At 39.4% G+C, this 27,967-nt stretch overlaps 4 protein-coding genes across 4 annotated transcripts; all 4 read left to right on the top strand.

The window, feature by feature from the left end:
- Positions 1 to 1,914: 1,914 nt before the first annotated feature.
- On the top strand, positions 1,915 to 3,005 carry LOC115582798 (odorant receptor 131-2-like). Its single transcript, XM_030419009.1, has 2 exons — positions 1,915 to 2,067; positions 2,247 to 3,005. The coding sequence occupies exons 1-2, from the start codon at positions 1,915 to 1,917 to the stop codon at positions 3,003 to 3,005; spliced, it is 912 nt and encodes a 303-aa protein (XP_030274869.1).
- Positions 3,006 to 7,317: 4,312 nt separating this feature from the next.
- Positions 7,318 to 9,153, top strand: LOC115582797 (odorant receptor 131-2-like). The gene is made up of 2 exons (XM_030419008.1): positions 7,318 to 7,473; positions 8,332 to 9,153. The coding sequence occupies exons 1-2, from the start codon at positions 7,318 to 7,320 to the stop codon at positions 9,151 to 9,153; spliced, it is 978 nt and encodes a 325-aa protein (XP_030274868.1).
- Positions 9,154 to 13,732: 4,579 nt separating this feature from the next.
- Positions 13,733 to 16,442, top strand: LOC115583299 (odorant receptor 131-2-like). Its single transcript, XM_030419985.1, has 3 exons — positions 13,733 to 13,794; positions 14,343 to 14,462; positions 15,266 to 16,442. The coding sequence occupies exons 1-3, from the start codon at positions 13,747 to 13,749 to the stop codon at positions 16,064 to 16,066; spliced, it is 969 nt and encodes a 322-aa protein (XP_030275845.1). The 5' UTR covers positions 13,733 to 13,746; the 3' UTR covers positions 16,067 to 16,442.
- A 2,389-nt stretch (positions 16,443 to 18,831) lies between these two features.
- Positions 18,832 to 21,528, top strand: LOC115583267 (odorant receptor 131-2-like). The gene is made up of 4 exons (XM_030419928.1): positions 18,832 to 18,946; positions 19,407 to 19,545; positions 20,040 to 20,465; positions 20,919 to 21,528. The coding sequence occupies exons 1-4, from the start codon at positions 18,882 to 18,884 to the stop codon at positions 21,174 to 21,176; spliced, it is 888 nt and encodes a 295-aa protein (XP_030275788.1). The 5' UTR covers positions 18,832 to 18,881; the 3' UTR covers positions 21,177 to 21,528.
- Positions 21,529 to 27,967: the final 6,439 nt, after the last annotated feature.

Here is a 27,967-nt window from a genome sequence, read left to right as displayed (position 1 = left end):
AAACAAGATTGGACAGCAAGTAAAAAATCCCAGTAACACACAGGCAACAGCTTTAGCTATTCATTTGCAGTGTGATAAACCACTGAAGAGCAAGGCAAATTCAAAAAGTCAAACAGCTAGGAAATCTACCATCCATGTTGACTCAAGTTCAAATGATCCCTGCTTGAATTCTCTGTCATTACTTTTGTGGCAACTAAATTATTGTGTAACACGAACCGTTCCATTCTTTTTATTTGCATTGTGTTGAAGGACTGAGGCAGCTGTTAGTCCAGCTACTGGAGCACCTGATCCCCATTCATACCTACAGATAAAAGGCAGGTTTTTTGGGACTTGGAGCATGTGCTGCATTTCTTTCTGCTCATTCATGAATAAATAGACAGACAGACAGACAAATGTCTCAAAATTATCTACGTTTCTGTCCAACTGACTAAGGCTTCTCAAAGCCAAAGCAACTAGAACTTTTGTCTATCGGGTGCAAAGAAAGAGGATTATATTATAAAGACACAAACAAATCATCTGTCTTTAATGCAGGGACCACAGTTTGCCTTATACTACAGTAAGTCAACACCAGTGTCCACATTAAGGTGTAAACTATTTTTTAAATATAATTGGTGCTTGTTCATTGTCATCAGAAAGATCCTGAAGGTCAAGCCAAAAAAGCGGATCTGCGGCTGACGAATCTGAGGAATACGGACATTGTACGGTGAGGGAAGGTAGTCCCAAATGGTGGTCAGCGTGGGTTTGAAAATTAAGTTTGTGCCCATGAACTGCTCATGATGTAGAGGCCCGACCTGCTACATATATGTGTGTGTGTGTGTGTGTGTGTGTGTGTGTGTGTGTGTGTGTGTGTGTCTGTGTGTGTGTGTATACACACACATATACACACACACACACACACAAGTACACATACATAAACACATATATATATACACTCGTTATTTATAGAGGTTAAAAAAAAATTAAGGTTAAATACATTAGATTCTATACATTTATATATAACAGCAAATAACTATTGCAAATGCCATTTTCGAAAACTAAACTCATGAAGCCTGCTGCACAATCTGGCAAATTTGTTTCAGGCTTTCCCTCATGCACTAAATCTGCCACCTCACAAACACATAGGGCCGTGATCGTTCTTGATCCCAAGACATTTGTCCTGGACTACCATATATTAAGTAATTCAGCAGACTTCTCACTTAGTCTATGTATGATTCACATATACCACTATTGTCAAGGTGAGAACATATTCTGTGTTATTCTTTGTGCATTACAAGACAAACTACAGATTGTAGACATTTCTGTTGTACTCTTATATTGTGTTTGTGGCTCATCTTGTACAATAGATTTTTAAACTTATACAAAATAACTGTTATAAGGTTTTTTGTTAATTTGGTTTGAATATTTTGCTGCCTCATTTCACAGTGCTGGTCTTGTGCATGCTGGCTCACTGGGAGGACTGACCGGATGACTTAAATAATATAACGTTTTACTCACAAAAGGTTGTTTTGTACCTTGAAGAAAACCAAATAAAGTTTTAGTATTAACTTTAATGATGGCTTTGTTTTATTCATGTGTCCCATTATGTTATGACAATGAGCCAGCATGTACAATACCAGGATCCTGACACTGAAGCAGGTAAACGACAGTCAGCCATCATTTATTCTTCTTATTTACAGCTGAAGAACAGATCAGAAATCATTTGCGATCACATCTTTGAAAGTGTCATTGACTTGTGGTGGTTTCTTGTGTTAATATCAGTCAAAAAACAGAGCACATTACAGCACTTTTTTTTTCTTTTTTGTTCCTGCAAAGTCCCTGACCTGCTGATCAATTCTGTTCTATTAACATATTCTACCGACTTAAACAATATCTGTCTCTGGTCAAACAGGTTTCAAGGACCCTGTTAGTTGACTCATGAGCCTTTCAAATACTGACAGGAATGTCACAGCAGTTGTCTATCGGGACAGCTTGAACATAGCTATAATCAAGAATGTGATTACTGTGGTTCTCTGCATCTCCATCAACTACATTAATGGTGTCCTGGTACACACATTCAGGAAGCATCAGGTATGAATCCATTTCTGGAAATGCATTGTGCCCACATATATCATTATGTGTATTAAGTGTACATTTACTTTATGACCTTAGGAATAAGCAATATGTCACATACTGTATTCTCATATAGTCAGTTGGACTGTTTCTCTTCTTTTCCTCTTATATCCTAATCAATTCTGTTTTACCTGCAGGTTCTGAATATGAACCCTCGATACATCCTGTACATCCATCTGGTAATCAATGACATTATCCTGCTGACCTTGTTCACCCTTATTCAAGTCCTGAGCTACATTGTGTTCACTCTTGATGTCTCTTTCTGTATGTTTTTGATGATGATTGTTATACTTACGAGTCTAAATAATCCTCTCACACTAGCTGTCATGGCAGTGGAGTGTTACATTGCCATATGCTTCCCTCTACGCCACACCCAGATCTGTACAGTAAAGAAAGCATATGTTGTGATCGGCCTGACGTGGGTTATAGGAACACTGTCTGTCCTAGCAGATTTATTTGTCACACTGGCAACAGAATCCATGGAATTCCTACATTCTAGAGTGTTTTGTCTTCCAAGAACGGTTTTCAGACACCCCAGTCTTGCAGAGAAAAGCAATATTTCCAACATAGTGTTAATGGTCATTGTTTGGATAACTCTTTTCTATACATACTTCAGGATCATTTTTGCTGCAAAGGCAGCTGCTGCAGATGTCAGGAAAGCAAGAAACACTGTCCTCCTCCATGGCTTTCAGCTGATATTATGTATGCTCAGCTACATTCATGATCTTACGATAGAAGGTCTCACATACTTGTTCCCAAGAGGGGTACTGGCCATTCGCTATACTGTCTCAATACTTATTCATGTCCTGCCTCGGCTCATCAGTCCAGTAATTTATGGGCTACGAGACAAAACATTCAGAAAGTTCCTGCAACAATACAGACTTGTATTTTTATAGATTGTGAATATCAAGTTTCAAACTGACTTCTCTAACATGAACAATGAGTAATTAAGTGTTGTTTACATCCCAATAATGTTCCAAACACAAGAAGAAATTGTCATGATTCATTTATACTCTGAAAACACTCGTTAATCATTAGCAGTGAATTTTTTTAAGATTTTTTGTTAAGTGTTATTTTCATAAATGTGCGAAACCACAAACTAGTCTCAAAGACAATAGAAAGTCTCAAGGGCCCTCGTCCAAATAGCATTCAATTCAGATCACTGTCATGTGGTTGCATTACATGATGTGTCTGTTTTAGAATTGATTTTAAGATTTTACTGATCACTTTCAAAGCACGCTCAGGTCTGCCTCCAAGCTATATTACAGATATTTTAATTCCGTATGAGCCAGCTCGCAGCCTTAGATCCTCAGGTGGGGTCCTCGTAACCGTTCCAAAGTCGAGACTAAAAACTAAAGGGGACCATGCCTTTGCTATCAGGGACCCTCAACTTTGGAATGCCCTGCCTGAGGAGAGGCTTACAGGATCAGTAAATTCTTTTAAATCACTTCTTAAAACCCATTTTTATAGACTTGCCTTTATGTGATGTGGTCCTATTATGTTTATCTTTACTCCATCTGTTTTGCGTTCTGTTTTACTTATTTTATTCATTTTATTCATTTCAGTTCTTTTACTTCGCCTGCTTTACCAATCTTGTATCATTACCTCTGTTATTTCAACTCTTTCATGCAATCTATTTTATCTTCCTTTGTAATTGTAAATTGTATTCTTGCTTTGTTCTGTCAAAGCACTTTGTAAACCCTGTTTTTAAAAGTGCTATGCAAATAAAGCTATCAATCATTATTATTATCATTATTATTATTATTATGATCCACAGCAGAGAAAAGTATGATGAATACTATCGCATAGGCCAGGAAAAAGAAAAGAGCAACGGTGAGAGAGTTGAGAGATTTTCAAAGCAAAGCACTCAGACCAACCGCACAAAAGAAAAAAAGGTGGAGCGTACAGACATTAGACGCTCAGTGAACAATTGAACAAAAGACGCTGGCACTCAGAAAACAATGTTATGTAGACACAGGCCCTGAGAGAGCTTTCCCAACAAAAAAAGTATTTAATTTTCTGTGAGCTGGCACAGATCAAATAACATGATGCTTAAAAACACATTGCATTCAGTAACTATAACTGTTGTCCATCGGGTGCAGAGGAGGACGATTTTTACAAAGCCACAAACAAAATGTTGGTATTTAAACCCAGGTGACCACGGTTTCATGTTTCTTACAGTCAGTTAAAGTCAGTGTCAACTTTAAGGTATACGCTATTTTTTGAACATTTTTGGTGCTTTTTCATTGCCATCAGACAGATGCTAAAAGTTCAGCTCAAACAGCTGATCTGCGGCTGAGGAATCCAAGGAACACGGCCATTGTACGGTTGAAGGAATGTAGTTCATATGGAAAGGGCTGCCTGAAATGTTTAAAATATAGCTTACACTTAAACGGATACGTATTTTTAGCTGTGCCTTCTTTTCGGTGGCTAAAATACATCTTGCTTCCGATGCTGTTCAGCAGTACAATGCTTTGCTTCCCTTTCAGTGCTACGTGCTGCTTCTCCATACAGGGGCAGAGCTGACTGTCATCTACTGCAGTGGTTCCCAACCTTTTTTCCTTGAAGCCCCCCTTGCCTGTGTCCAAGACAAGCCAGGCCCCCCCGTCACCAACCTGCATACACTAAAAGAATAAAGTGTTGTTGTTTTACAATGTACATAGATACTTTTCTTCCTTTTTGTGTCATCAGGTGTATCACACACCAGCACACACACACACAAAGTTTAATTTTTGACCAGAATAGGCCTACCTCATAGGGGTGTTGGTGATAAAAAGCTTAATGAATTTAAATGTGGACCAAATATATGATACAGTTTGGATTATACAGAGTTTTGATTATCCAGTTGGGTGTGTTATTGGGATTGCAGGGGTCGTGAATATAAATGGCCCGGTGGCCCGGATGTACTTTTAAAACTGTCAGGGCCACCAGAACGCTCCAAGCACTGGCCCGGTGGGGCCAGTGAAAAATAATGCCTGAAAAATAATCTGTGCACAGCCAGCGCTGTGCCCTGGGACGTCAGCACACCACCTGCAAGAAACTGCAGTGTGCACAGCTCGCTCGCTCCTGCAGAACGCGTGCCGCTGGCTCACTGCTGCTGAAGGTTGTCACTAGAACCGATAAGAACCTTTTTTTTGGTACCGTGAAACTTTGCCCTCAGCGCGCGTCGTGTCGAGTTCTGTTGGGACCGATGTGGACGTTACACGTGGGCCAGAGCACGCGCTGGGTCTCGGTGCGGCAGCGGCTACAGTCGAGATTGAGGTCCATTTAAGTGAATGCGGCCGATCCTTGTGCCGCTCCAGCTGCTCGGTGTGTGCCACAGCGGTGGTGCGCGTTTTGACCATAATACATCCATGGTTTGGAGCAGAGAAAAAACAAACGTGTGTAAACACAAAAGAGAGCTGAAAAATGAAACAATGAGTTAAATTTGCATCAGTCTGTGGAAGCAGCCTAAAAGTGAATGAATGAGAACAACAGTTCTATTCTATCATTGAACTACTGGAAGATAAAAGTAATGACTACATGACTTTGCGTTTGTGTTGAGGCATATTTACCATTTTAACTCTGTTTTTACTTCATTGTTAAAGCACAGTGGAGCTTAAATACAAGTTTGATGTTAAACAGTTATTCATCTATTTATTAAATAAAATAGCCTAATGATTTTTTTTTTTTTTCCAAATCGTGGTATCGAATAAGTATCAAGAATCATGGAAATTTACTAGTACTGGTATCGTAGAAAGTTCCAGCCTTGATGGCTAGACTGCAGGAATTGGCTGGGATATGTTCGCTTTCGTTTTTAATGGGGATCGATACATGACATTGTCCTGGGCCAGTGGTTAGAACGCTGGGGCCAGCGATCCTCCGGGCCAGTGGCAAATTTCCCTTATTGTCTACCCCTGGATTGTATAAATTTAATGTGCACAAATATAATTTTGGTAACCTCACAACCTCAGGGCAGACAAAGTTGTGCACACCCCCTGTGATCTCTGGCGCCCCCAAGGGGGGGCCCGGACCCTAGGTTGGGAACCACTGATCTACTGCACTGACTTGGGATTGGGAAGTACCTCATTCATCCTCACATCAAAAGACCCTCGCTAATACTGTAACTAAATTGTTTCGCAGTCTATACATAAACAAACAATAGTAAGTGAAGGTGTGGAACCTTGATGCATTTTTAATAGTCTTAACTGTCACCTTTTATTCTGAAATAGGTCATTGCAGGAAATGCATTGCAAATAAGTTTAGCACGGCTAGTGTTTATTAAAAGTTACAGAGCCTAACCATGGTCATTGTAGGCATGTTTTGACAGTAAATTAGTTTTAAATGTTGGAGCAGGTTTTTACAATTTGTTGGAGTGATGAAGAAGAAGGACGGAGATGAAGAAGGAGCTGTTGACCAGAGGTCAATTAACTTACATTTTGTTATTCTTATCATTATCAATATCATTTTTTGTCCAGGTGATATATCTAAGTTAGAAATTCTAATGATGTGACACTGAAAATAAAGTAAAAAAGTGTATATCAAAAAAACACACGCACCAAATGTGCCAACCTAATCCCAAATGTCTTCCGTCAACATATTTAAACTCCACAACAACCACAACTGACTGGTCTTATTTGACGTGCTGCTGGGTAGGTACAGTCATGCTTACTGCTTTTGTATTGCAATGGACTGGTAATGTATGAACTGCAGAGTACTGTTATTGTGTTTATCATTGTCTTATATTCCTGCACGTGCTATGTTTCAGTTATCATTGTTATGTTTCTGTGATTTACATATAGCTGGGTTGCTGTTTCTTCTGGGTACAGATAAACTGAGTGTAGTGAGTATTTTCTGTAGTATTCTGAGACAAAGGTGGTTCCTCTGAGGGGATTATGGTCAATTATTACCTCAGACCAAGCCAATACTAGTTCTAACTGTACCATTTGCAGAATAAGTTGAAGAGTCTGGGACACAGATAAAACATACTAACACAAACGCATACAAACACAAAGAAAATGTGAATTGTGTTTTAAAGAAATATTAGATTGGAACAGAACAATTAATTCCACAGCACATTTGTTATTGTCAGATGTTCATTGTTTTTATTTAAAAAAATATTTTATATTCATTAATTCTATCTAACTAGCCACTTGATTCTATGAATGACACACTATAATCTAGAAACCTATCTGTGCTCATTTCAGACAGCATTAAGCCATTTTAGACATGAACTTTTCATCTGTCAATGGAACCTCAACTGTAACTGGGAATCAGCGAGACATGTTCATCACAGCTGTGACCAAGAATCTGATCGTCACAGCCCTCTGCATCTCTATCAACTACATCAATGGTACTCTGGTTCGCACATTCAGAGAGCACCAGGTGTGATATTCTTTTAACAGTGTATGTGTGCAAGCACAAAAAGGGAATTAAGATCAGCAGAAGAGGGCAGTTTAAACATGTCTAAATCTCATGCCCTGTAAATGTTTATTCTAGGAGCAGGATGTAACAGAGACAAGCATTTTTTTCAACCTGAAGCAAATGATTGGCAAAAAATAGAAAAACAACTGAGACTTAGAGGCTAAATAACATGTATTGGTATCATTAGATATTTAAGGCAGAGAAATGATTCTGATCTTTAAAGTTAAAGTAGTATTACAACAGGGTACAAATACTATTACAAGTAAAACATCCTGCATAAAAAATCTTACTAAAGTGAAAATACAGCATCAAGTACCAAAAGGAGAGGTACATGTTTTTAAGGCTAAGATCAGATTGAAAAATATTATATTACTGGTTCATAATTAATAATGCATTAATATGTAAGTTGATGCTGCAGCTGGAATTAAATGAGTTTATGGTTTTTTTATGCATATTTCACTCCAATTCAGTGGAAACACGTCTTTAAATCTGTGATTTTCTCACTTATCATATGAGCTATACATTAACAGATTTAACATGTACTCTTATTTACAGAAAACATCTGAAAGACAGGGTAGTTTTCATTTACGTTCTTTATTTGGGGTAAATCAGTTACAATCATTTGGAAGTAATTTTATAATATGTCAGGTCTGTTGACTTGTTGTGAGTCAGTTACAGCTGAATATGTAGTTTAATGTTTCCTTTATTGCTCTTTTGCTGCAACAAAGTGTAAAATTAAAGCATCAAAATACAAGTTATCATCAGAAATCATCTACAATTCTAATACTACCCTACTAACACTAATTTTGTCTTGTTCAGATCTTTTATTCAAATCCTCGTTACATTCTGTTCATCCACCTGGTGATAAATGACATGATGCAGCTGCTCCTGTCAACTCTCCTTCACATCATCAGCTACGCCCTACACAAAATTAATGTATCCTTCTGCCTCATCCTGCTGATCATTACCATTAGCACCACCCTCAACACACCATTCAATCTGGCTGGCATGGCAATTGAGTGTTACATCGCCATCTGCATCCCCCTCCGTCATGGACAGATCTGTACTGTCAAGAAAACCTACATCCTGATTGGTTTGATCTGGGCTGCGAGTTCACTCTCTATCCTCCCGGATCTCTTCATCCTTCTGGCAACAGAGCCACTGCAGTTTTTTCACTCTAGATTGTTTTGTGCCAGAGATTATGTGTTCCGAAGCACTTACAGTCTGAGGAAAAGAGATGCTTCACACTATGTTTGTTTCTCCCTGGTCTGGTTCACACTCTTCTACACTTACTTCAGGATTCTGTTCGCTGCCAAGGGAGCGGCTGTCAACATTACAAAAGCCAGAAACACTATTCTCCTCCACGGCTTCCAGATGCTGTTATGTATGCTCACTTACATGGGACCCATGTTTGAACAAGGTCTGCTCTACGTATTGCCAAATCAGAGACTGGCTGTACGCTTTACATGCTATGTCATTGTCCAGATCCTACCACGGTTTGTTAGTCCAATTGTGTATGGACTGCGAGACAACACCTTCAGGAGACATGTAGGAAGGTACCTGCTTTGTAAGTGGAGCATAAGCAATCACCCAGTAAGTGTCCCCATGTCACAAATGAGGCCTACTATGAAACTGCACTGAGTTCCTTTGTTTCCAATCACATTCTGGCAAATACTACATGTGAATTATGGAACAGCTGTTCTTTATTGTTTATTTTGAGGTGGCAATAATATTTCAAGAACAAATAAATTCCAATAAATACCTGATAGCTAGATCAAATATTCTCAATTTTTTTAAGGTTTCTTCAAAGAAATCGTCACTGGGATTAGTCAAAAAATTTGACAATTTTATGTTTTAAAACCACCAGCCTTCTGCTTAATCAAAAATAAACTCTCAGGTATTGTTCCCCTCCCCCTCTATAAAAGGAGGCTGAAAATCACAGGACATGTCTGTTCTGTCCTGAAATGAGTGTTGTGTGTTTCTCTTCTATAAAACACATTCTACATCTCGGAGGCGGAGGGAGAAGCAGGTCCGTCGCGGACGTGAACGAAAAACCAAGCGCGTCAACCTGAATGTGTGCCGGTACGGTGTTGTGTTGGGCTGTGAGCGAGTAAATGCATGCCTACATTTAAAATAATGTCTGTGCGCACTGAAGACGCTATATCTGAAACACACACATGCTTTAACCAAGACGGCGGCCAAAATCACCCAGACATGAAAAAATCTTTGAATCCAAATGTGATGATTTTCAGAGCTCCCTTCATGCTGCCTCTCCTCCCCTGAGCCTGTTGGCCACCGTGCCACTCTGGCACGTAGCGCGTCATACAGTGGCAGAGGGCAAAGTATCAAAAACGAAACTAACGTCTCAATATGCGCCAAAAAAAGAAAGAAAAGCCAAGACTTGCGAGTCATCTGTGTCAAGTCTAAGTCAAGTCTCAAGTTATTATGCCAAGTCAAAGTCAAGTCGAGTTTTTCATCGGTGTTAGTCAAGTAAGTTTCAAGTCCTCAAATTTGCGACTCGAGTCCGACTCGAGTCAAGTCATATGACTCGAGTCTCCCACCTCTGCTTAAAACGGACGGAGCAACCTAACGCAGACAAGTCAGCTTACCGTTTTTAAGAGTTATGCTTGAAGTCGAGCTGTCTGAAGTGGGTTAGGCTAATCCAAAATAGTGAAAACAAGGGGCGGTGTTCTGAAGACCCACTGTTACCTGTGAAACAGTGGTGCTCTGAAAACACCCCCATTAGCACTTGGTACTTTCCTCTTGATGAAATCAAATGCCATATGCAGGACACACAGCATTGAGATGGAGAGGACCCGCTGCGTGTTTACACACTGCCATAGCAGCATGTCATTAACACGGCAAAAATCGGCCAATCAGAATTTTGGTCGAGCCAGAACGTATCGACCAATAAATCGACCAGTCGACTAGGAGATTACAGCCCTAAAGGCCAGAAAGAGAAAGTTTTACCAAAGTTAAAGGATTATAAACCATCACAATCTGTAAAAAATCTGGGTGTGATTTTTGATTCTGAGCTCAGTTTTATTCCACACATCAAAAACACAACAAAGATAAAGGTTTTTTCCATCTTAAGAATATAGCCAGGGTCCGCCAGTTTCTCTCAGGCCAGCACGGAGGTGCTGATGCATGCTTTTATCTCTTGTCATTTAGACTATTGTAATGACCTGCTCTCTGGCCTTCCCAAAAAGAGCATTTTGAATCTACAATTACTACAAAACTCAGCCGCACGAGTGCTGACAAGGACCAGAGGGCGGGAGCACATTACACCGGCTTTAAAGTCGCTGCATTGGCTCCCTGTGCGTTTCAGGATTGATTTTAAGGTTCTTTTACAAGTTTTCTTGGGCCTTCTTACTTATCTGACCTGCATTTACTCTATCAGCCCCCGCGGACCCTGAGGTCCTCCGGCACTGGCCTTTTAACCACAGGTTAGCACGGGGAGGCGGCTTTCAGTTACTATGGCCCCCAACTGTGGAACAGCCTGCCGGAGAGCCTCAGGGTCGCGGAGACTGTTTTTAAAAAGAGGCTCAAGACCCACCTTTTCAACCAGGCTTTGATTTAATTTTTAAATTCTTGTTAATTCCTTTTATGCTGTGCTAATCTGAGCATTTGTATCCTTTATCCTTTTTTTTATTTTATTGGTTTAGTCCCTCACTCCACTACACACTAAACACACTACAACAAACACTACATAACACACTAACTACACACTCCAAACACACTAAATGTCACAAATCTCTCAACTCTCAATATCGCTGTCTGTACACCGACTGTCGTTGCATGTCAATCAACCGCCTAGGTCCCTCCCACAACTTCCTGTTCCTCAACAACCAAACTTACTGCTTGGACACTTTTGTGACAAAAGCCTGTTTTTACCATTTCTTCCTGCACTAGACACAAAGCAAACGTGACGGCAATGTTCGCGAAAAAGCGTGGCGGACATTATTTACCCTAAGTCCAGTTTTGGATGTGCCGATGCGTCCGGTCTGTCGCTTCGGGATGTGGGCCGTGTAGCTAGGGGCTAGCCGCTAGCTGCTAGCTACACACGAACATCCACAGATTCCGATTCCACTTTGTTGTCCCGAGTCTCTGGATCTCTTCAGACCCGAACAGACTCGGTCCAGACTCGTTTAATCTCATTAATCCACAACAGTCAGTTTAGATGCACAGAACAGAACAGAACGGGACCGAACCGCCGGCAAAATCCCGGTCCAGTTCGCGCCGCTGCAGGTATCAATCCGCTTGTTTCTTCAGGGATGTCATGGGCTTGAGCTCTGCAGTGATTGGCTGTGGTGCGCACGTGGCCACGGTGTGCAGTGATTGGCTCTGGTGCGCACGTGACCATAGTGGCTCCGGTGGACAATGCTCAGCGGAATTTGTAAAGCATTTATGAAATAATTTAGTCACGGTATCATTGCAGTCCAAGCAAATGCTGTGATGCACACCACTGAACCAAGCAGCAGCCATGTTGAAAGTCTTGGGTCACTGTGATCCTGATCCGCAGAGATATTTGACTAACAGAAACACACACAGACACACACACACACACACACAGACAGAGATTCCGTGCTTTTATAGAGAGATACAACCGCCACCATGAAGACATTGTGTGCCAGGAGAGGGCAGCACATATACATCTTTAAGTTTTCTATAATATTTATTTTTACATCACTAGGTTGATGAGCAAAAGGTTAAATGTAGCAGTTTACTTAAAAAGGTATTTTATTTACCAGATTTATATGCAGTATAGCAAGATGGTACTGCATGAAAACTTTGAAAGACTGACCTACATGTGATGTGCATTGTTTCTGGAAATACGACTCATGATATCTTGTCTTTTGAAGTCAATGATTTAACTGGTTAAAACTGAAATTATTTTTTTTTATTATGACAGAGAGATTTAAGTACCGAAAAAAATTCTGTTGGGTAACAGTATCTAATTCCAGGCATGTTATCGGTTCAAATGTGAACAGTACCCAACCCCAGTCCATTATTAGATTCCTTGTGATTCAGACTTTATCACATAAAACATTGATTAATTTCAAAAGTTTTGTTTTTTTGAAAAAACAAAATCATATATCAATCATCAAAAGCGCATTCTTGCTCATCTCACTGGTGCTTCTAGTTATAAAATGTAAAAACAATGCTTTAACCTCATCGAATATGATGTCAGTCATCATAATCATCTTTGTTTTTCTCTTCTCTGATAAACACTGAAGGTGAAAATCAATTAAGACCTGTTTGAAAGTGTTTATAAAGGCTCATCTGTCAAGCTGTACGCCTCCTTTGTGTCTGACCTGGACTCAGGTAGGTGGAATAGGATGGAGATGGTGGTGAGGTAGCTTATGACTTAAGTCTTTAACATTCAACTCTCTCTCAGGCAAGGGTTAGGGTTTGTTTGCCTATTTGTAGTTATTTCATCTAAATATTTCCATTTTAAACCAAAGCCTAAATTACTTCAATTTAAAACTAATCATGCATTTTAATATTTGATGATATTTTTTGTATTAGTAGATGCTCATATTTGTAGGATTGTACATTTACTAGTTTGTCTGATAGTGGTTTGAGTGCATCTTGCATGTGCCTGTGTTTATCCTGGGGCGACCAGGGCTGCTGTATTTGTGTTGTGATTCATTTTACACTTGTTCTATCATGCTGAGTTTGACTGCTGGAGATAAATAATGTCATCATGTACAAATGTAGAACTGTTATACACCAGTCTCTGTTAAAACAAATAATCTAAACTAGTATATATGGGTTGATAAGGTAGAGGGGGAGAAAATAAATCAGGCCTAAGTTGAAAGGAGAATAATGGCAGATTGCTTCGTGTCATGAAATTTAATTTGAAGTTGATTTTATTCACACATGGTGAACTTCGGTGTCAGTTCAGGTCCTTTGTTTGTAATTACATTTAATCAACAGCATTTTAGGGTGAAATCTTTTATTAGTATTATTATTATTATTGTTTGATTTTCTAATAAACAAAACGGTCCAAAATAAAGACTGAGTAATTTCAAATGCCTTGTCAAAATACTGTGCATGAATCATAAAAATGCTGTAAATTATTAATGCAATTTAACAACATTTTTAGAAAGTGTAAATAAGCTTTGTTGCATTTAGAGTGTATAAATAGGTTGTGGTTTTGTTGCATTTCTTTACATGTGTCAGTTTGTATTATCTGGCTTGTTGCTGTTCTCTCACAGGTCTCAGTGAAATATGAGCTCATCAGTGGGTCCCGGAGTCAACATGACATTTCCTTTTCAGGTCTGGTGAAGAAATTATTTATAATTATCCTGCAAGTTTCTAACGGTTGGGTAGTAAATGTTTTCATTGCAAATATCAAAAAGTATGCTGCAATACATTTTCTGTTTAACAATACTCACCATATACTGTATATGTGACCGTTAATACTTTTAATGGACAACATTTTGTTTTTTCTTATTTGTGACCACATTTAAAATTATATATTGTTGATACATTTATGATAATAATCTTTCAAACCCTGCTGTTAACAATCTTTAACTCCAACATTTTTAACTCACAATCACAGAAATGTTTGTCCATGAACATGAGCTATATGAGTTGATGTGTAATTTTCATCAGCATTTGACAAAATACTTTTAAGGTCCCAATTATCACATTATGATTCCTCTAAATGGACATAACTTATATTGAATATTATACCTGATTGATTTTTCTACATTTCAAATGAGGTCACAGCCGATAGAAATAGTGATGTAAGATGAATGATTCATTGTGTCTAACAGTAATTTCTATTTCTTTCTCTTTGGCTCCCTCTGTTATTGGATCAGCTCGTGCTCATCAGGGATACCTTCACCACTGCGTTTGTAAAAAACCTGATTGTTGTTCTGGTCTGGCTCATCCTTAGTTACATCAACGGCACCTTGGTTGCAACTTTTTTTAGACAACAGGTACACAGATACTATATAATGTATAATAAATTGTGAGAATGGAAATGACAGATTCCATAAAAAAGAAAAGCGTATACAGATATTAACATTATCACGAATGTCTTGGCATGTCGTCTTTACCAACACTGTGCACATACAGACTGCAGTACATAAGATCATCTTGTGCCCTTATGCTTTCAGTATAAAAAGAGTTGCAGATCTATACTTGATATTGTTATCATGTAAACATGATCAGTGACCTTAGACTCAGTCCTCTCACTTCCTATTTCCATGTGACCCCTCTCACTGTCTCCCTCCTTTGATGATCAACTGTGGCATTTTTAAAGCTAAAGGCTTCTTTATTACTGAATATCTTCAAGCTTTGGACTGTTACTCAGAGTAATTATTTTGAAGACATCACCTGGCTGTGTCCTTCATGAAACATTTGCTGACTACACTTGCTTCATTTTGTCTTTTTATTTCTCATAAACATGATGAGAAATAAAAAGTTTTTGGCTATTCTGCCTACATCAGTGTCCCCTTTAAATAATTAAACAAAACTTTAAATAGCCTTTCATTAGATCTATTTCATTAATGTATGTATTCCTAGGATTTTTATTAATTGTCTTTTATCTGTGCTTTTGTTCCCTCCTGACTGAATTCAATTTTTAATTGAACATTTAAGCTTTGTGACCCATCCTTATCAATCCTTTTTTTCTTCTCCCTTCTCATCCACCAATCACCTGACCCAGCTCCCTTTTTCCTCTTCCCTTTGTTGTAACAAAATGTAACGCTACTTTTTCCACTCAATTTTCCTCCGCCAGGCTTTTTATGAAGACCCTCGTTACATCCTCTTCATTCACATGGTGATCAATGATGCCATCCAGCTGACTGTCACGATCACACTTTTCGTCCTCAGCTACATCTTCTACAAGATTAACGTCTCTTTCTGCTGCTTCTTCATCCTGGTGGCCGTCTTCACCACCAGAAACACCCCTGTCAACTTAGCTAGCATGGCCATAGAGCGCTACATTGCCATTTGTGAGCCTTTACGCCACCCCCAAATCTGCACAGTGAGAAGGACTTACATTGTCATCGGGTTGATTTGGTTCATATGTGTGGCTCCAGATATCACAGATCTCTTTGTGACACTGGCAACAGAGTCGCTGAGCTTCTTTCATGAGCGTGTGTTCTGCTTGCGTCAGAATGTGTTCAAAGACCCAATCCTAGCGTATAAAAGACAAGTCTTTGATATCATCTACTTCTCCTGTGTCTTTCTGACTCTGGTTTTCACCTACTTGAGGATCCTGTTTGCAGCCAGGGCACTCTCCACAGAGAAGACATCAGCCCAAAGAGCCAGGAACACCATCCTGCTGCACGGGGCCCAGCTGGCCATGTGCATGCTCTCATACATCTCCCCTAGTGTGGAGATTGTCCTGCGTCTAATCTTCCCCGACCGAATCCTAGAAATCAGATATGCAAACTACTTGATCGTCTACATCCTGCCCCGTTTCCTGAGCCCAATAATCTACGGTGTCAGGGACAAAAAGTTCAGGAAGTATCTGAAGATGTATCTTCTAGGCAGCAGGTGCAGGGTCAAACTGCAGACAGTGGCCCCTGGGTGAAAAAGATCGCATGTAACAACAGATTGTATAATAAGAGGGTTTGAACAAGTGAATCAAACCTTTGTTTTTTTTTATTCTACTGTAGACTATAGTAACCGAAAAATCATGTCTAGAGTCATAATAAAATGTATGGAAATGGCAATGTGGTAAGTGGCAGTAAAAATAGGATTTATGTATTTTGTATGTTCATTTGCTACAATAAAAAATTGGAAGAGATAACTGTGCTGTCAGAGGCAACAGAGAAAATCATCTCATTTCATGTAATGAGTCTGTAAAAGACAACATTTAAAGTTAAAGTATTTTTTTAAGATATAAGCATGACACAAGGAATCTTCATACACATCCCTTAGATTCTTTTCAGTGACACTGATACACTCTGACCGAAATTCATCAGTTGAAAATCTACTCAACAGTGCAGTCTGTTGGACATATCATGATCTGTGACTTGAATTTCATGTTACTTCTGCCAACTAATCTTTGAGCAATAACTGTAATATGATTTCTGGGCTGTACTAGCTGTCAGTACAAGGCCGGGATTATGTGTGCATACACAGTGTGAAAGACAAGGATATCATACACAAACCATCTTGTTACTCAGGAGAGGTGCGTCTGGAAGCAGCACTGACATATCTCTGACACAAACGACAGCGCCACCACGTGGCACAACAGCTTCACTGCATGTCTATGACTGAACGCTAACGTTGTTTAATAAAATTCTTAAAGGTCCACTGTGTAGGATTTAGTTGCAAATCACAACTGACCACTTGCTCACTCACACTACATGACGGTGGCAGCTCAAAACACAAAACATTTGTTGGGCATCTCTAGAATCAGTGTTTGTTTTTGTTCTCGTCTGTACTGTAGAAACATACACACATAAAATATATAAAAGCCTCAATCTAAAGCAGAGAAAACACAACAGTTCTTATCTTCTGGTAATATATACGCTAATGAAAGCACAATTTAGATATTATATCCCATAGATTCTCCTTAATCTACACAACCTACACACTAAATGTTTAAATGCAAATTAATGAATTATCAATAAATGTAATTTACTCTCATTTACTACAAAACAATAAGACAGAAGACAACCCATGTGTTTATTTTGTAACTGTGAATTAGTTGCTTTAGATGTCCCATCATCCCCCTGGACCTTACTGATCAACAGTACCTTTATTATAGGTCAGATTCTATGAACTTCAAGGGGAAATTAAAAACATAAATAAATAAATAAAATCGTGCATGACAATTAAAATAATAGCATGTTGTCCTTCTGTTAAACTTTTAAAAAAAAATACTCTTCACATTTACGTTAATTAATGTCTTACTAATCTTAACTCACCTAATGCTCATTACAGGGATCCATTACATGACCTATGACATCATGATCCTTACTGTATTCCCAGAACAACTTGATCAATATACACACAGAGACACACATTGGCATCAACACAAATCCTTATATATATATGAGACAACATGCTGATCATGACAAGGCTGCTGACACTGTTGCTGACACTCAGCAGGTGAGAGGAGGCTGTCACTTTATTATCTGTGAACTTATTGTCTTTATTAATACTTGTTTTCAAAGCTCTGGGTTCTGTGTTATTGTCACAAGTCAATGTCCTTCCTTTCTTCTTTGTCTAGCTTTTGAGTTTCAAATGGTTTCATGTTTCATACTAAAGTGATATTATGGATTGTTTAGTGTAGAATATGTAAATCTGATGTGTAAACAATGAAAAAAGATATTTATTTTAATGTGACTTCCTCTATGATTTTGCATTGCAGTGTACAGCGTAAAAATTTATGAGCTGCTGAATGAAGTAAGTTTACGTTAAGTAAATTTGTGTGAGATTAGTAAAAACTGTATAACTTGCTATCATGATATGAGACTACATGGCCTTAGATTTTGGATATTGTGGTATGTAAGTTTGCATAACATTAGTATCAACATATATAACCCCACTACACTATGTCAAGTTGTCTTATGGGTGTAGATTTTGTTAGCACAAAATTAGGCATCCCAATAATATTGTCTCAATAGCGATAGCGGGTCATTTGGTCAAAGATGTTGTGAAATTTGATTATGTTTGAGAAGATTTTAAAGTATTGAGATGCATATATAGTGAATATGTTTTCTAAATATATGTAGTGCAAAGTTGTGGCAAAATTCAGCATCCAGATTCTCTGGGGTTTTTATTTGTGTGTATCAGAGCATGACCACCAAACTAAAACATTTACTTTTTTATTTATACTCCTTTCTAAATATTTATTTCATCTTCTTGCAGGTTTCAAAGTCTCATATTAGCGTGCAATGAACTCCTAACAAAGTGTTAATGGGATCTCTGTGGTTGTACAGGTTTGAATGTCTATTTATATCTAATTATAAAATAGGTCTATATAGATGTGGCGTTTGATTGTAATTTCTCCATAAGAAAATATTGTCCATTTCAGCCTTCATTGCAACTTATGTACTCATCTATGTTCCTTATACTGCATGTCTTTGTGTCACTTGCAAAGGATATAATCTTCTTGCTTTTTCTAAATGGCCATTGTTTCAATATCCAATTAACTGGTGTGAAATTCATCCCTAAAACTTTGTATAAACAGGACTGTTTGTATTTGACTGTAAAAGAGATTTCATGTCTGTGTCACTTCAGACTGTAAGGAGGAGATGTTGCTGATACTCAACTCCACCTCCTCCAGCCCTCTGGACCTGCTGACAAGTAATACCAGCTCTGTACTGGCAGGGGGCACGGTGGCAGTGCCTAAAGACAGCTTCTCTAATGCTCTCACCAAAAACATAGTGGCCATGCTGGTATGGCTGGCCCTGAGCATCATCAATGGCAGCATGGTGCACACTTTCCTACGGCACAGGTAGAAACACATTGCTAGCTCCCTGAACACAGATCATGACAGAGGGATAACTCCAGTATCTTGATGTTTACCATGACTCCAACTGAAGATATAAAGTTAAAGCACCTTATTTATCAATTATTTAAAATGATGGACATCAAATTATTCTGCAACAATTTAGATAATGTTTAAAGTTATTTTTCAAGTAAAAATACCAAAGATCCCAGAAGTTCCACCTCCTCCAGTGTTAGGACTGTTTACTTAGTGTAAAATTAAGTACTATTTATACTATTTTATATTTGGACTGTTGATCAGATATACATAAAAAAAATATAAAATAAAATAAATACATCAATAGATCAAAAAAATATAAACAAATGAATTGATCATTTGAATAGTCCTGAGTTGCAGCCCTACTTTTACATACTGTACTCACACTGACACAATCCTTCTGGGCTCTTGTTTATGTTTTAATGCATAGTTTCTTCTATGAGAACCCCCGGTACATCATGTTCATCTACATGGTGATCAATGATGCTCTGCAGCTCAGCCTTGTAACAGCTCTCTACGTCGTCAGCTACATCTTCAGGAAGATCCACGCCTCGTTCTGCTGCTTTCTGGTGAGTCCTCACCACAATAAATGTATACCCATCTCTGTTAAAACCCTTTCTTGTGGTATCGTGTCAGGATATTAGGGAAAAGCCAGTTCTCCAAAATCACAACTAACGGCACACAGAGGGTAGGGTTCAGTATGAGTTTGGACCAACAGGAAAAAAACCAAAAAATCCCAAATGTAAAGAGCTTGAGTTCGTTTAATTCACTTTCAACAGACAGAAGACCACGTTACAATTTGTTCCACCTTGTGTCCACCTGGTCCCACCTATTTAACCCCTAATAGTAACTAAAATGTTCCTGCCTTTTAACCTTGTACAAGAACACAAATCTGTGTCTGAGTATCTCTCTACACTTTCTAATCGTATCAAACAAAAATAAAAAGCTCTCACAAAACAAAGACAGTGTTGTTTAATGAGTGACAACTTCCATCTTCATCTTTCCTCCTCATCTTCCCCTCATATCTGACTACCACAACAAACCCCCCCTGTGTTTCCCTCAGATTATGACAGCAGTCCTCACCACCCGCTCCACCCCTCTCATCCTGGCTGGCATGGCAGTGGAGCGCTACATCTCCATCTGCTTTCCCTTACACTACAGCCAGATGTGCACTGTCCCTCGCACCCTCCTCCTCATCTGTGTCATCCTCATCCTCACCGCCACCCCACCCATCTCTGACCTCCTCATCACCATCGTCAACGAGCCTCTAAGCTTCTTCCACACCACTATTTTCTGCGACCACCCGCTTCTCTTCCGCCAACGCTCAATCTACTACAAGAACTGTGTGTTTGACGGGGTGTACCTGTCCTGTGTAGCTCTGACGCTGCTCTACACCTACTGCAGGATCATGCTGACAGCACAAGCTGCCTCAACGGGCCTGGCCTCTGTGAACAGAGCGAGAAATACTGTCATGCTTCATGGGGTGCAGGTTTGTGCTTCTACACGCAAATCAACTCGAGCTATGGCTGATCATTATATTGCAACAAGGTAAAATGTTCGTCTTGACCAAGGCCTATTGAAATACATAATATGGACAGTTCATTCCTTAAATAGGTCAACTTAACATCACCAGGATTTTGTGTAACAAAAACATTTTAATGCCATTATTAAAAAAAATCTTTTTTGAGAGTCCAACTGGTGATACCATCATCAACATCTTGTTTTGTCTCACCAATAGTCCTGAAACTGCACATTGATTATCAAAATAGTGCATCTTTTGGTAATTGTTGTTTCTCTAAATTTTAAGTTGTTTTTTTTTTTAACTCCACATTTGTTTGTAGACCTGGGCGACCTGAGACTCACATGTTTACTGTTAATTATTTATATCAAATATTTCTATTTCTATCGTCACCACTACATTTCTTCTGTCCTTTTGTTTCAGCTGCTGCTGTGCATGCTTGCATTCGTGGTTCCTTCCCTTCAGGCAGCTCTCATCTCCCTCTTCCCCCGCTTCAGTCTGGAGATTCGTTACATCTTCTTTTTGGTTGTCTACATCATCCCCCGTTTCATGAGCCCTGTCATCTACGGTTTTCGGGACGAGCAGTTCAGGAAGTACTGGACCCGGTACCTGGCTTGTCGGAGCCAAAGGATAATCAGGGTCAGACCGGTGTTACTGAAAGGGAACCTGTCTTCCAACTGACAGTCGGTCAATGTGACTTCTTACTGACTTGACAAGTGTTGGAGTTATTGATAGTTTTTCTTTACTAAAAAACTATAAAACTTTTATAACTGTTTACAGAAAGAAGGCAAACCTTTATACTGAGATTTAAGTCATTTTCAGTCGGATCGAAAAAGAAAGCCACGCAGATGGATGAACTAATATGTCAAGATATTGTTCAGCTGTTTATAAAGCACCTTAAACAAAGCATGATGTGAACTGATGTTGTGATTGTGCTGCTAAGACTTCATTAAAGGCCCATTACATACTGCACACTCAATCCTGGGGGTCCAGTCAAAAATGTTACACTACAAATCCACACAGATGCCAGTGGAATCATGATGTAAAGTATCTAAAGGCAGAAACCATGTTTGCAATACATCACCCTTCCTGCAAGTTTTTTAAAGCAGCACTTGATAAAACCAATAAATTACAGATGTCACCATATTTACAGTTACTGTAATATTAAAAAATGTAATGATTAATATTGAAATATATCATGTTGATAATAAACACATGACAATATCGTCTGAATAATCAAGAGAAGACCTTTGGCCTAGTGCATCTCTTGTTTATGAGTTCATCTGTTTGCCTTTTCACTGATTATTGAGTAGTTGACAATAATTGCTCTTTTATTAATTCTGAGTGCTGTATCCGAGGCAACTGGACATGTTTCAGTTTGTTCAAGGTTTCATTTCTCATCCAAGAGGCTTCATCAGTTCTAACTATCTGGAGGTGAGTTGCATGCTTTTAAACCCTGTGTTCTTAACTTATACTATTTGTTAGGTATGGTTACAGACTCTCTCTCCACCTCCCTACACTCGTATTATCAGGGTCATTTATTTGCCAAAACAAACAAAACACACACAATAAACAAAGTTAAAGATTGATATGGGGGGCGCTAGTGAACGCCGCATGGAGTAGTCGTGTCTTCCAGTAGCTCCTCCACACTCTCGTTAAATACCTGCTAAAAATAAACACTTACTCAAAAATGAGCGGTTCCAACAAAAACAAAGCTAAGGAGAAACCTACGCATCCGAACTCAAACCCGAAGAAAAGCGGAAAGACAGTTCCTGCCATGAACGCGGTCAGGGCTGTTAGCCCCGAGCTAAGCCCGCCTAGCAGCCCGGGTACCGCCACTGCTAGCGCCACTGCTAGCGCCAATAGACCTTCAACTTCTCAGCCCACGCTGGCTAGCGTCATGGCTGCCATTGGGAAACTGGACGAAGACATGAACACCAGATTTAATACGCTCGACTGCACACTCCACCAAGTCCAGACTTCCCTGGCAGACCACACATCACGCATCTCCGAACTGGAGGGCTTTGCAGCCGACCACGAGTCCCGCATCACAGATCTGGAGAAACAGTGCACGGAGCTACTGGAAATCAACAAGTCAACTAAACGTAAGCTAATAGATCTCGAGAACCGATCTAGACGCTGCAATATTAAAATCACTGGCCTACCAGAGAAAGTTGAGAAAGGCAACCCGACACAGTTTGTCACTGAGCTCCTACCGCAGCTCCTCGGAGCCAACAACTTCACCAGCGGACTCAAAGTTGACCGGGCACACCGTATCGGTCCACCCGCAGCCGGACGTCAACGCACCATGATCGCCAGAATTCATCACCCTCCAGAGAAGGAGAAAATCCTGAAACTCACTCGGCTGCATGCTCCGCTGACCTACAACGGTGCCAGGATCAGCGTGTACCCGGACTTCTCACCTGAAGTCACCGAACAACGCCGCGCCTTTGATGGAGCAAAAAAGAAACTGAGGGACGCCGGGGTCAAACACGGTATCCTCTTTCCAGCCAGACTGACCTTCAACTACGGTACGGAGCAGAAAATATTTCAGGATGCCAAGGATGCCGAGACTTTCATAGACAGATTCATCACATCCTCCGCCGCTGCGGAGTGAGCTGTACCCCCGGCCGGGGAATATCCAGCCTGCTGCCGCTCCCAGTCACCTGTGTAAGACACTTAAGTGCTACTCTAATGTTTCCTAGTCTCATCAAGAATTGAGTTTTATTTAACGGCTAAATACGTAAGTGTTTGTTTTTGTTTTTGTTTTCATACGAGTGTGGAGATAGTTACGTTCTCTGCTTTAGTCAGGAGTAGTATTTTAGCTCGACGGTTTCTTGCAGTGTCTAGCTGTTTCTCAGTGTTCATGGTCTTTTCGTCCCACCTCGTTTGGGGAGGGGGACAGGGGGAGGGATTTAATCTGTATGTTTTCCTGTTTTTTCTTTTTTACCTGCTCTTCTTAATATGTACCCCGCTAATTATGCTTTGGATATGTTACGTGGTCATATACTTATCATCCTTTTATGGTTGCTAATGACCCTCTCACCCCACCACACGGTGGCAGCTTAACATTACTCAGCTGGAATGTCAGAGGTTTAAGGACTAATTTAAAAAGGGGCAAGGTTTTTTCCCATTTAAAGTCACTATCTGGAGATATAATTTTTATGCAGGAAACGCATATCAAACATAATGAGCAATGGAGGTTGAGATGTGCCTGGATATCTCAGATATACCAGTCAACTTTTTCTTCTAAGGCTAGAGGTGTAGCCATATTAATCAGAAAGAATGTTCCATTTGAACATATTTCAACTATTTCTGATCCTAACGGCCGCTATTTGATCGTGTCAGTTCGCATTCTGTCACGACATGTAACCTTTTTGAATATTTATGCGCCCAACTTCGATGACCCTGGTTTTTTTAGGAAAGTCTTCAATCTTATCCCGGATTTATCATCTACTCACTTAATTGCAGGTGGAGATTTTAACACAATTCTGGACTGCTTTCTTGACAGACTCTCCCCACCAGTCCCTCTAACGCCAGTATTGCTCTTAATAACATAGTTAAGTCAATGAACCTGGTTGACATCTGGAGACTGCAACACCCAAATGATAAGGACTTTTCCTTCTTCTCTAACGTTCATAAATCATATACAAGAATTGACTACCTTTTGACTGACGCCATTTTGACCTCGGATGTAATCTCCTCCAAATATCATGATATTGTAATTTCCAACCACAGCCCTGTTGAACTAAAAATCAATATTGGTAGAACTAAAGCTGCGTTTAACTGGCGGTTCAATCCTTTATTACTTAACAACATCCAATTCCGCCAGCAAACAGCCAACAAAATAACAGAATACTTTGATCAAAATGACACATCTGACGTAAATGACTCCACCCTGTGGGAGGCCTTTAAAGCTGTTACACGAGGAAACATTATAGCCCACGAGTCTAAAATAAAAAAGGATAAGGAGAAAAAATTAGCAGATATCACAGCCCAACTCAAACCACTAGAAAAAGACTACAGGGCGACCGCCTCTCCAACCAAGCTTAATGAAATAATCAAATTAAAGTCGAAATATAATGCTGTTCTCTCTGACCGTGTCAGCTTAATGCTGCTAAAAGTAAAACAAAAGCATTTTGAATTAGCTGACAAGCCAGATAAACTACTGGCTCGCCAGCTCAAGAACATCCAGGCCAGCAGAACAATTCACAAAATTAAGACCAAAACGGGAACTACTACCACAGATCCTGAGAAAATTAACGAATGCTTTCGTGAATTCTATGAAGATCTTTATACTTCAAAGTCCTCCACTGCTACATCACATATCTCTGAATTCCTTCGTACTCTCCACCTGCCTAAATTGAGTCCCTCAGCACAAACAGACTTAAATACAGACATATCATTAGAGGAAGTTAAACAGGCAATTCGCTCCTTTCCTAATGGAAAGGCGGCCGGACCAGATGGATTTGGCATTGAGTTTTACAAAGCATACTTAGACATTATAGCTCCTTTTATGTTAAGAATGTTTAACCATTCTATTTCAGTTGGTCTGCTTCCAGAAACGCTTTACTCTGCCAACATCTCTTTGATCCTGAAAAAAGGGAAGAACCAGACAGACCCTGCTTCATACCGGCCCATTGCGCTCCTTGGCTGTGATCTTAAGGTGTTTACTAAAATCCTCGCAAACAGACTTAATAAATATATTGCAGATATTATCCATGAAGACCAAACTGGATTTATTCCAGGTAGATTTTCGTTTTTTAATGTTAGGCGTCTACTGAATATTATGTACACTAAATTTAGCAAAAATTCTAAAATTGCCGTTCTCGCCCTTGACGCTCAAAAGGCGTTTGATCAAGTTGAGTGGTCATACCTTTTATCTGCAATTAAGGAGTTTGGTTTGGGGGAGAATTTCGCCTCCTGGGTCAAAATGTTATACGCTCGCCCCACTGCCTCGGTCATCACCAACAACAACAGGTCTCCTGCCTTCACTTTGCAACGATCCTGTCGACAGGGCTGCCCCCTCAGCCCTTTATTATTTGCTGTTGCTATGGAACCCCTGGCTATCAGTATCAGGAATCACCCTTCTATTGCCCCTTTAATTTTGGGAGGAGTAGACCATCGCATCTCGCTGTACGCGGATGATGTTGTTCTGTTTCTGTCTCGCCCAGAAGTCTCTCTCCCCCCCTTATTAGGACTCATTGAAAAATTTGGTGAAATTTCTGGCTACACTGTAAATTGGGATAAAAGTGAATTCTTGCCGCTCACAGGTGATCTGGATCCACATTTTCTTAAAAACTTGTCATTTAAAATTGTCTATGATAAAATTAAGTACTTAGGAGTTACAATTCCTAAAGACCCCAAGCTAATTTATAAATTGAATTTCCTCGACATGATTGATAAGTTAAAATCGAATATTGAATCCTGGAGACTGCTACCATTATCTCTTATAGGTCGGGTCAACGCAATTAAAATGGTTACTCTTCCCAGATTCCTCTACCTGTTCCAGGACCTACCTATTTTCTTACCCAAATCCTTTTTCAAATTAATAGATTCACTCATTTTACCTTTTGTGTGGGGTTTCAAGGTGCATCGTATCTCTAAAAAGCATTTAACCAAACCCAAATCAGCTGGTGGCCTCAGTTTACCAAACTTCTGCCACTACTATTGGGCTGCGAACTGTAGAGTATTAATGTACTGGCAAAATCCACGACAAGGTAATGTTAATGCCTCCATCCCGTCATGGCTTGCAATTGAACAGAGTCTCCCTATCAGTTCTTTGCCTGCCCTCCTCTTCTCCTCAGCTCAGCCCCCTAAATCCAATCCTGGAAATAATTTCGTAGTTACAAGTTCTTTAAAAATATGGTACCAAATAAGGAAATCGTTTAACTTGCCTGAAACCTCCACCTCCACCCCTCTATACCGAAACCACAGTTTCCCACCCTCACTGTCGGACAACGTTTTTCTGCTCTGGGTTAATAAGGGTATCACTACCATTGAGGACCTTTATCTCAATAAGACTTTTGCTACCTTTACTCAGCTGAAAGAGAAATTCACATTGTCAGATGCGCATTTCTTCCGCTATCTACAGGTTAGAGATTTCGTCCGTAAAAACATTTCTCACTTTCAGTCATTACCAGCTCCCATTGAACTGTATACTCTTCTGAATCGTTCCCCCGACTCTAAGAGACTTACTTCACGATTCGTCGACCTTTTTAACTTACTTAACCCGACTTCATCCCACCATTTGAAAGAGGCTTGGGAAAAAGACTTAGCTCTGTCAATAAGTGACAGTGACTGGGAAACTTACCTTGGTGACATTCGCAGCTGCTCAATCAATTCGTGACACCAACTTATTCAGTTTAAAGTTATCCACAGGCTACACTACTCTTGTGTTAAACTTCACTCTTTCTACCCTTCTATATCCCCAATATGCTCAAAATGTAAATCAGCGGAGGGAACTCTGGGCCATCTATTTTGGTTTTGTCCCAAATTAAATCAATTCTGGTCTGATATTTTCAAATGTTTCTCTGAGGTATATAACTGTAATATTTCTCCAGATCCCCTCACCGCAATTCTAGGTGGCTCTCGACACCTTTCTATGCTCACCAATTTGCACCGTAAAACTATACAATATGGAATGGTCATTGCAAAAAGGAACATCTTATCTCATTGGAAAAGTGATGAGGCACCTTCCTTTAAGGCCTGGCTTTCAGAAATTACTAATTTGTTGCATATGGAAAGGATTCGACACAATGTATCTCTCAGCTCTGCTACCTTTGATAGGATGTGGCAACCATTTCTTCTACATTTGTCAAGACTGACTTAAAAGTAACACTTAACTCTCATACATCTTTGTCAACATAACCCCATGTTTTTGATTTTTATATAATACCTGGTACGTTCTATATGTCAAGGTATACTGTTTCTGAGCAGGGCCCTTTTATTCTTTTTTTTTTTTTTTTTTTTTTTTTCTGTCTACTTGTCTATGTTTATTTTCTTTTGAGCTAGTGATGTGCTTTTTTTAATGTCACAGTTCGTCTGTTGTCCTGTTTATTATATTGAAAATCCATAAATAAAATATTAAAAAAAAAATAAATAAATAAAAAAAAAAAAAAAAAAAAAGATTGATATGATGGCCAGCATTTTGTTTTTATCTCTCATTCGTAGATAGATTATATTTCAAACTATTATTGTGTATCATTGATAAATCGGTAAAAAAAAAAAAAATGATTAGCTGATTTTTTTTTTATTAAATGTCGATATAATAAATGAAAGAGTCCCATCACAGTGCAGCGCTTCAACATCTTCAAATGTCTTGTTTTGTCTGTCCAACAGATGAAAAACATTTAATTTAAAATTATTAATGAATAATTCTCACATTGCAATATCTTTGCTTGAAAAGCAGGAAACTGAAGTTGTCATTTGGTCTCTGGGAAATTGTGATGAGCACTGTTTACATTTTTTGA

This window comes from Sparus aurata, chromosome 6 (genome assembly GCF_900880675.1).
Source record: "Sparus aurata chromosome 6, fSpaAur1.1, whole genome shotgun sequence".
NCBI lineage: Eukaryota > Metazoa > Chordata > Actinopteri > Spariformes > Sparidae > Sparus > Sparus aurata.
The sequence above is the reverse complement of the archived record's forward strand: the minus strand, read 5'-3'. Positions and strand labels throughout refer to the sequence as shown.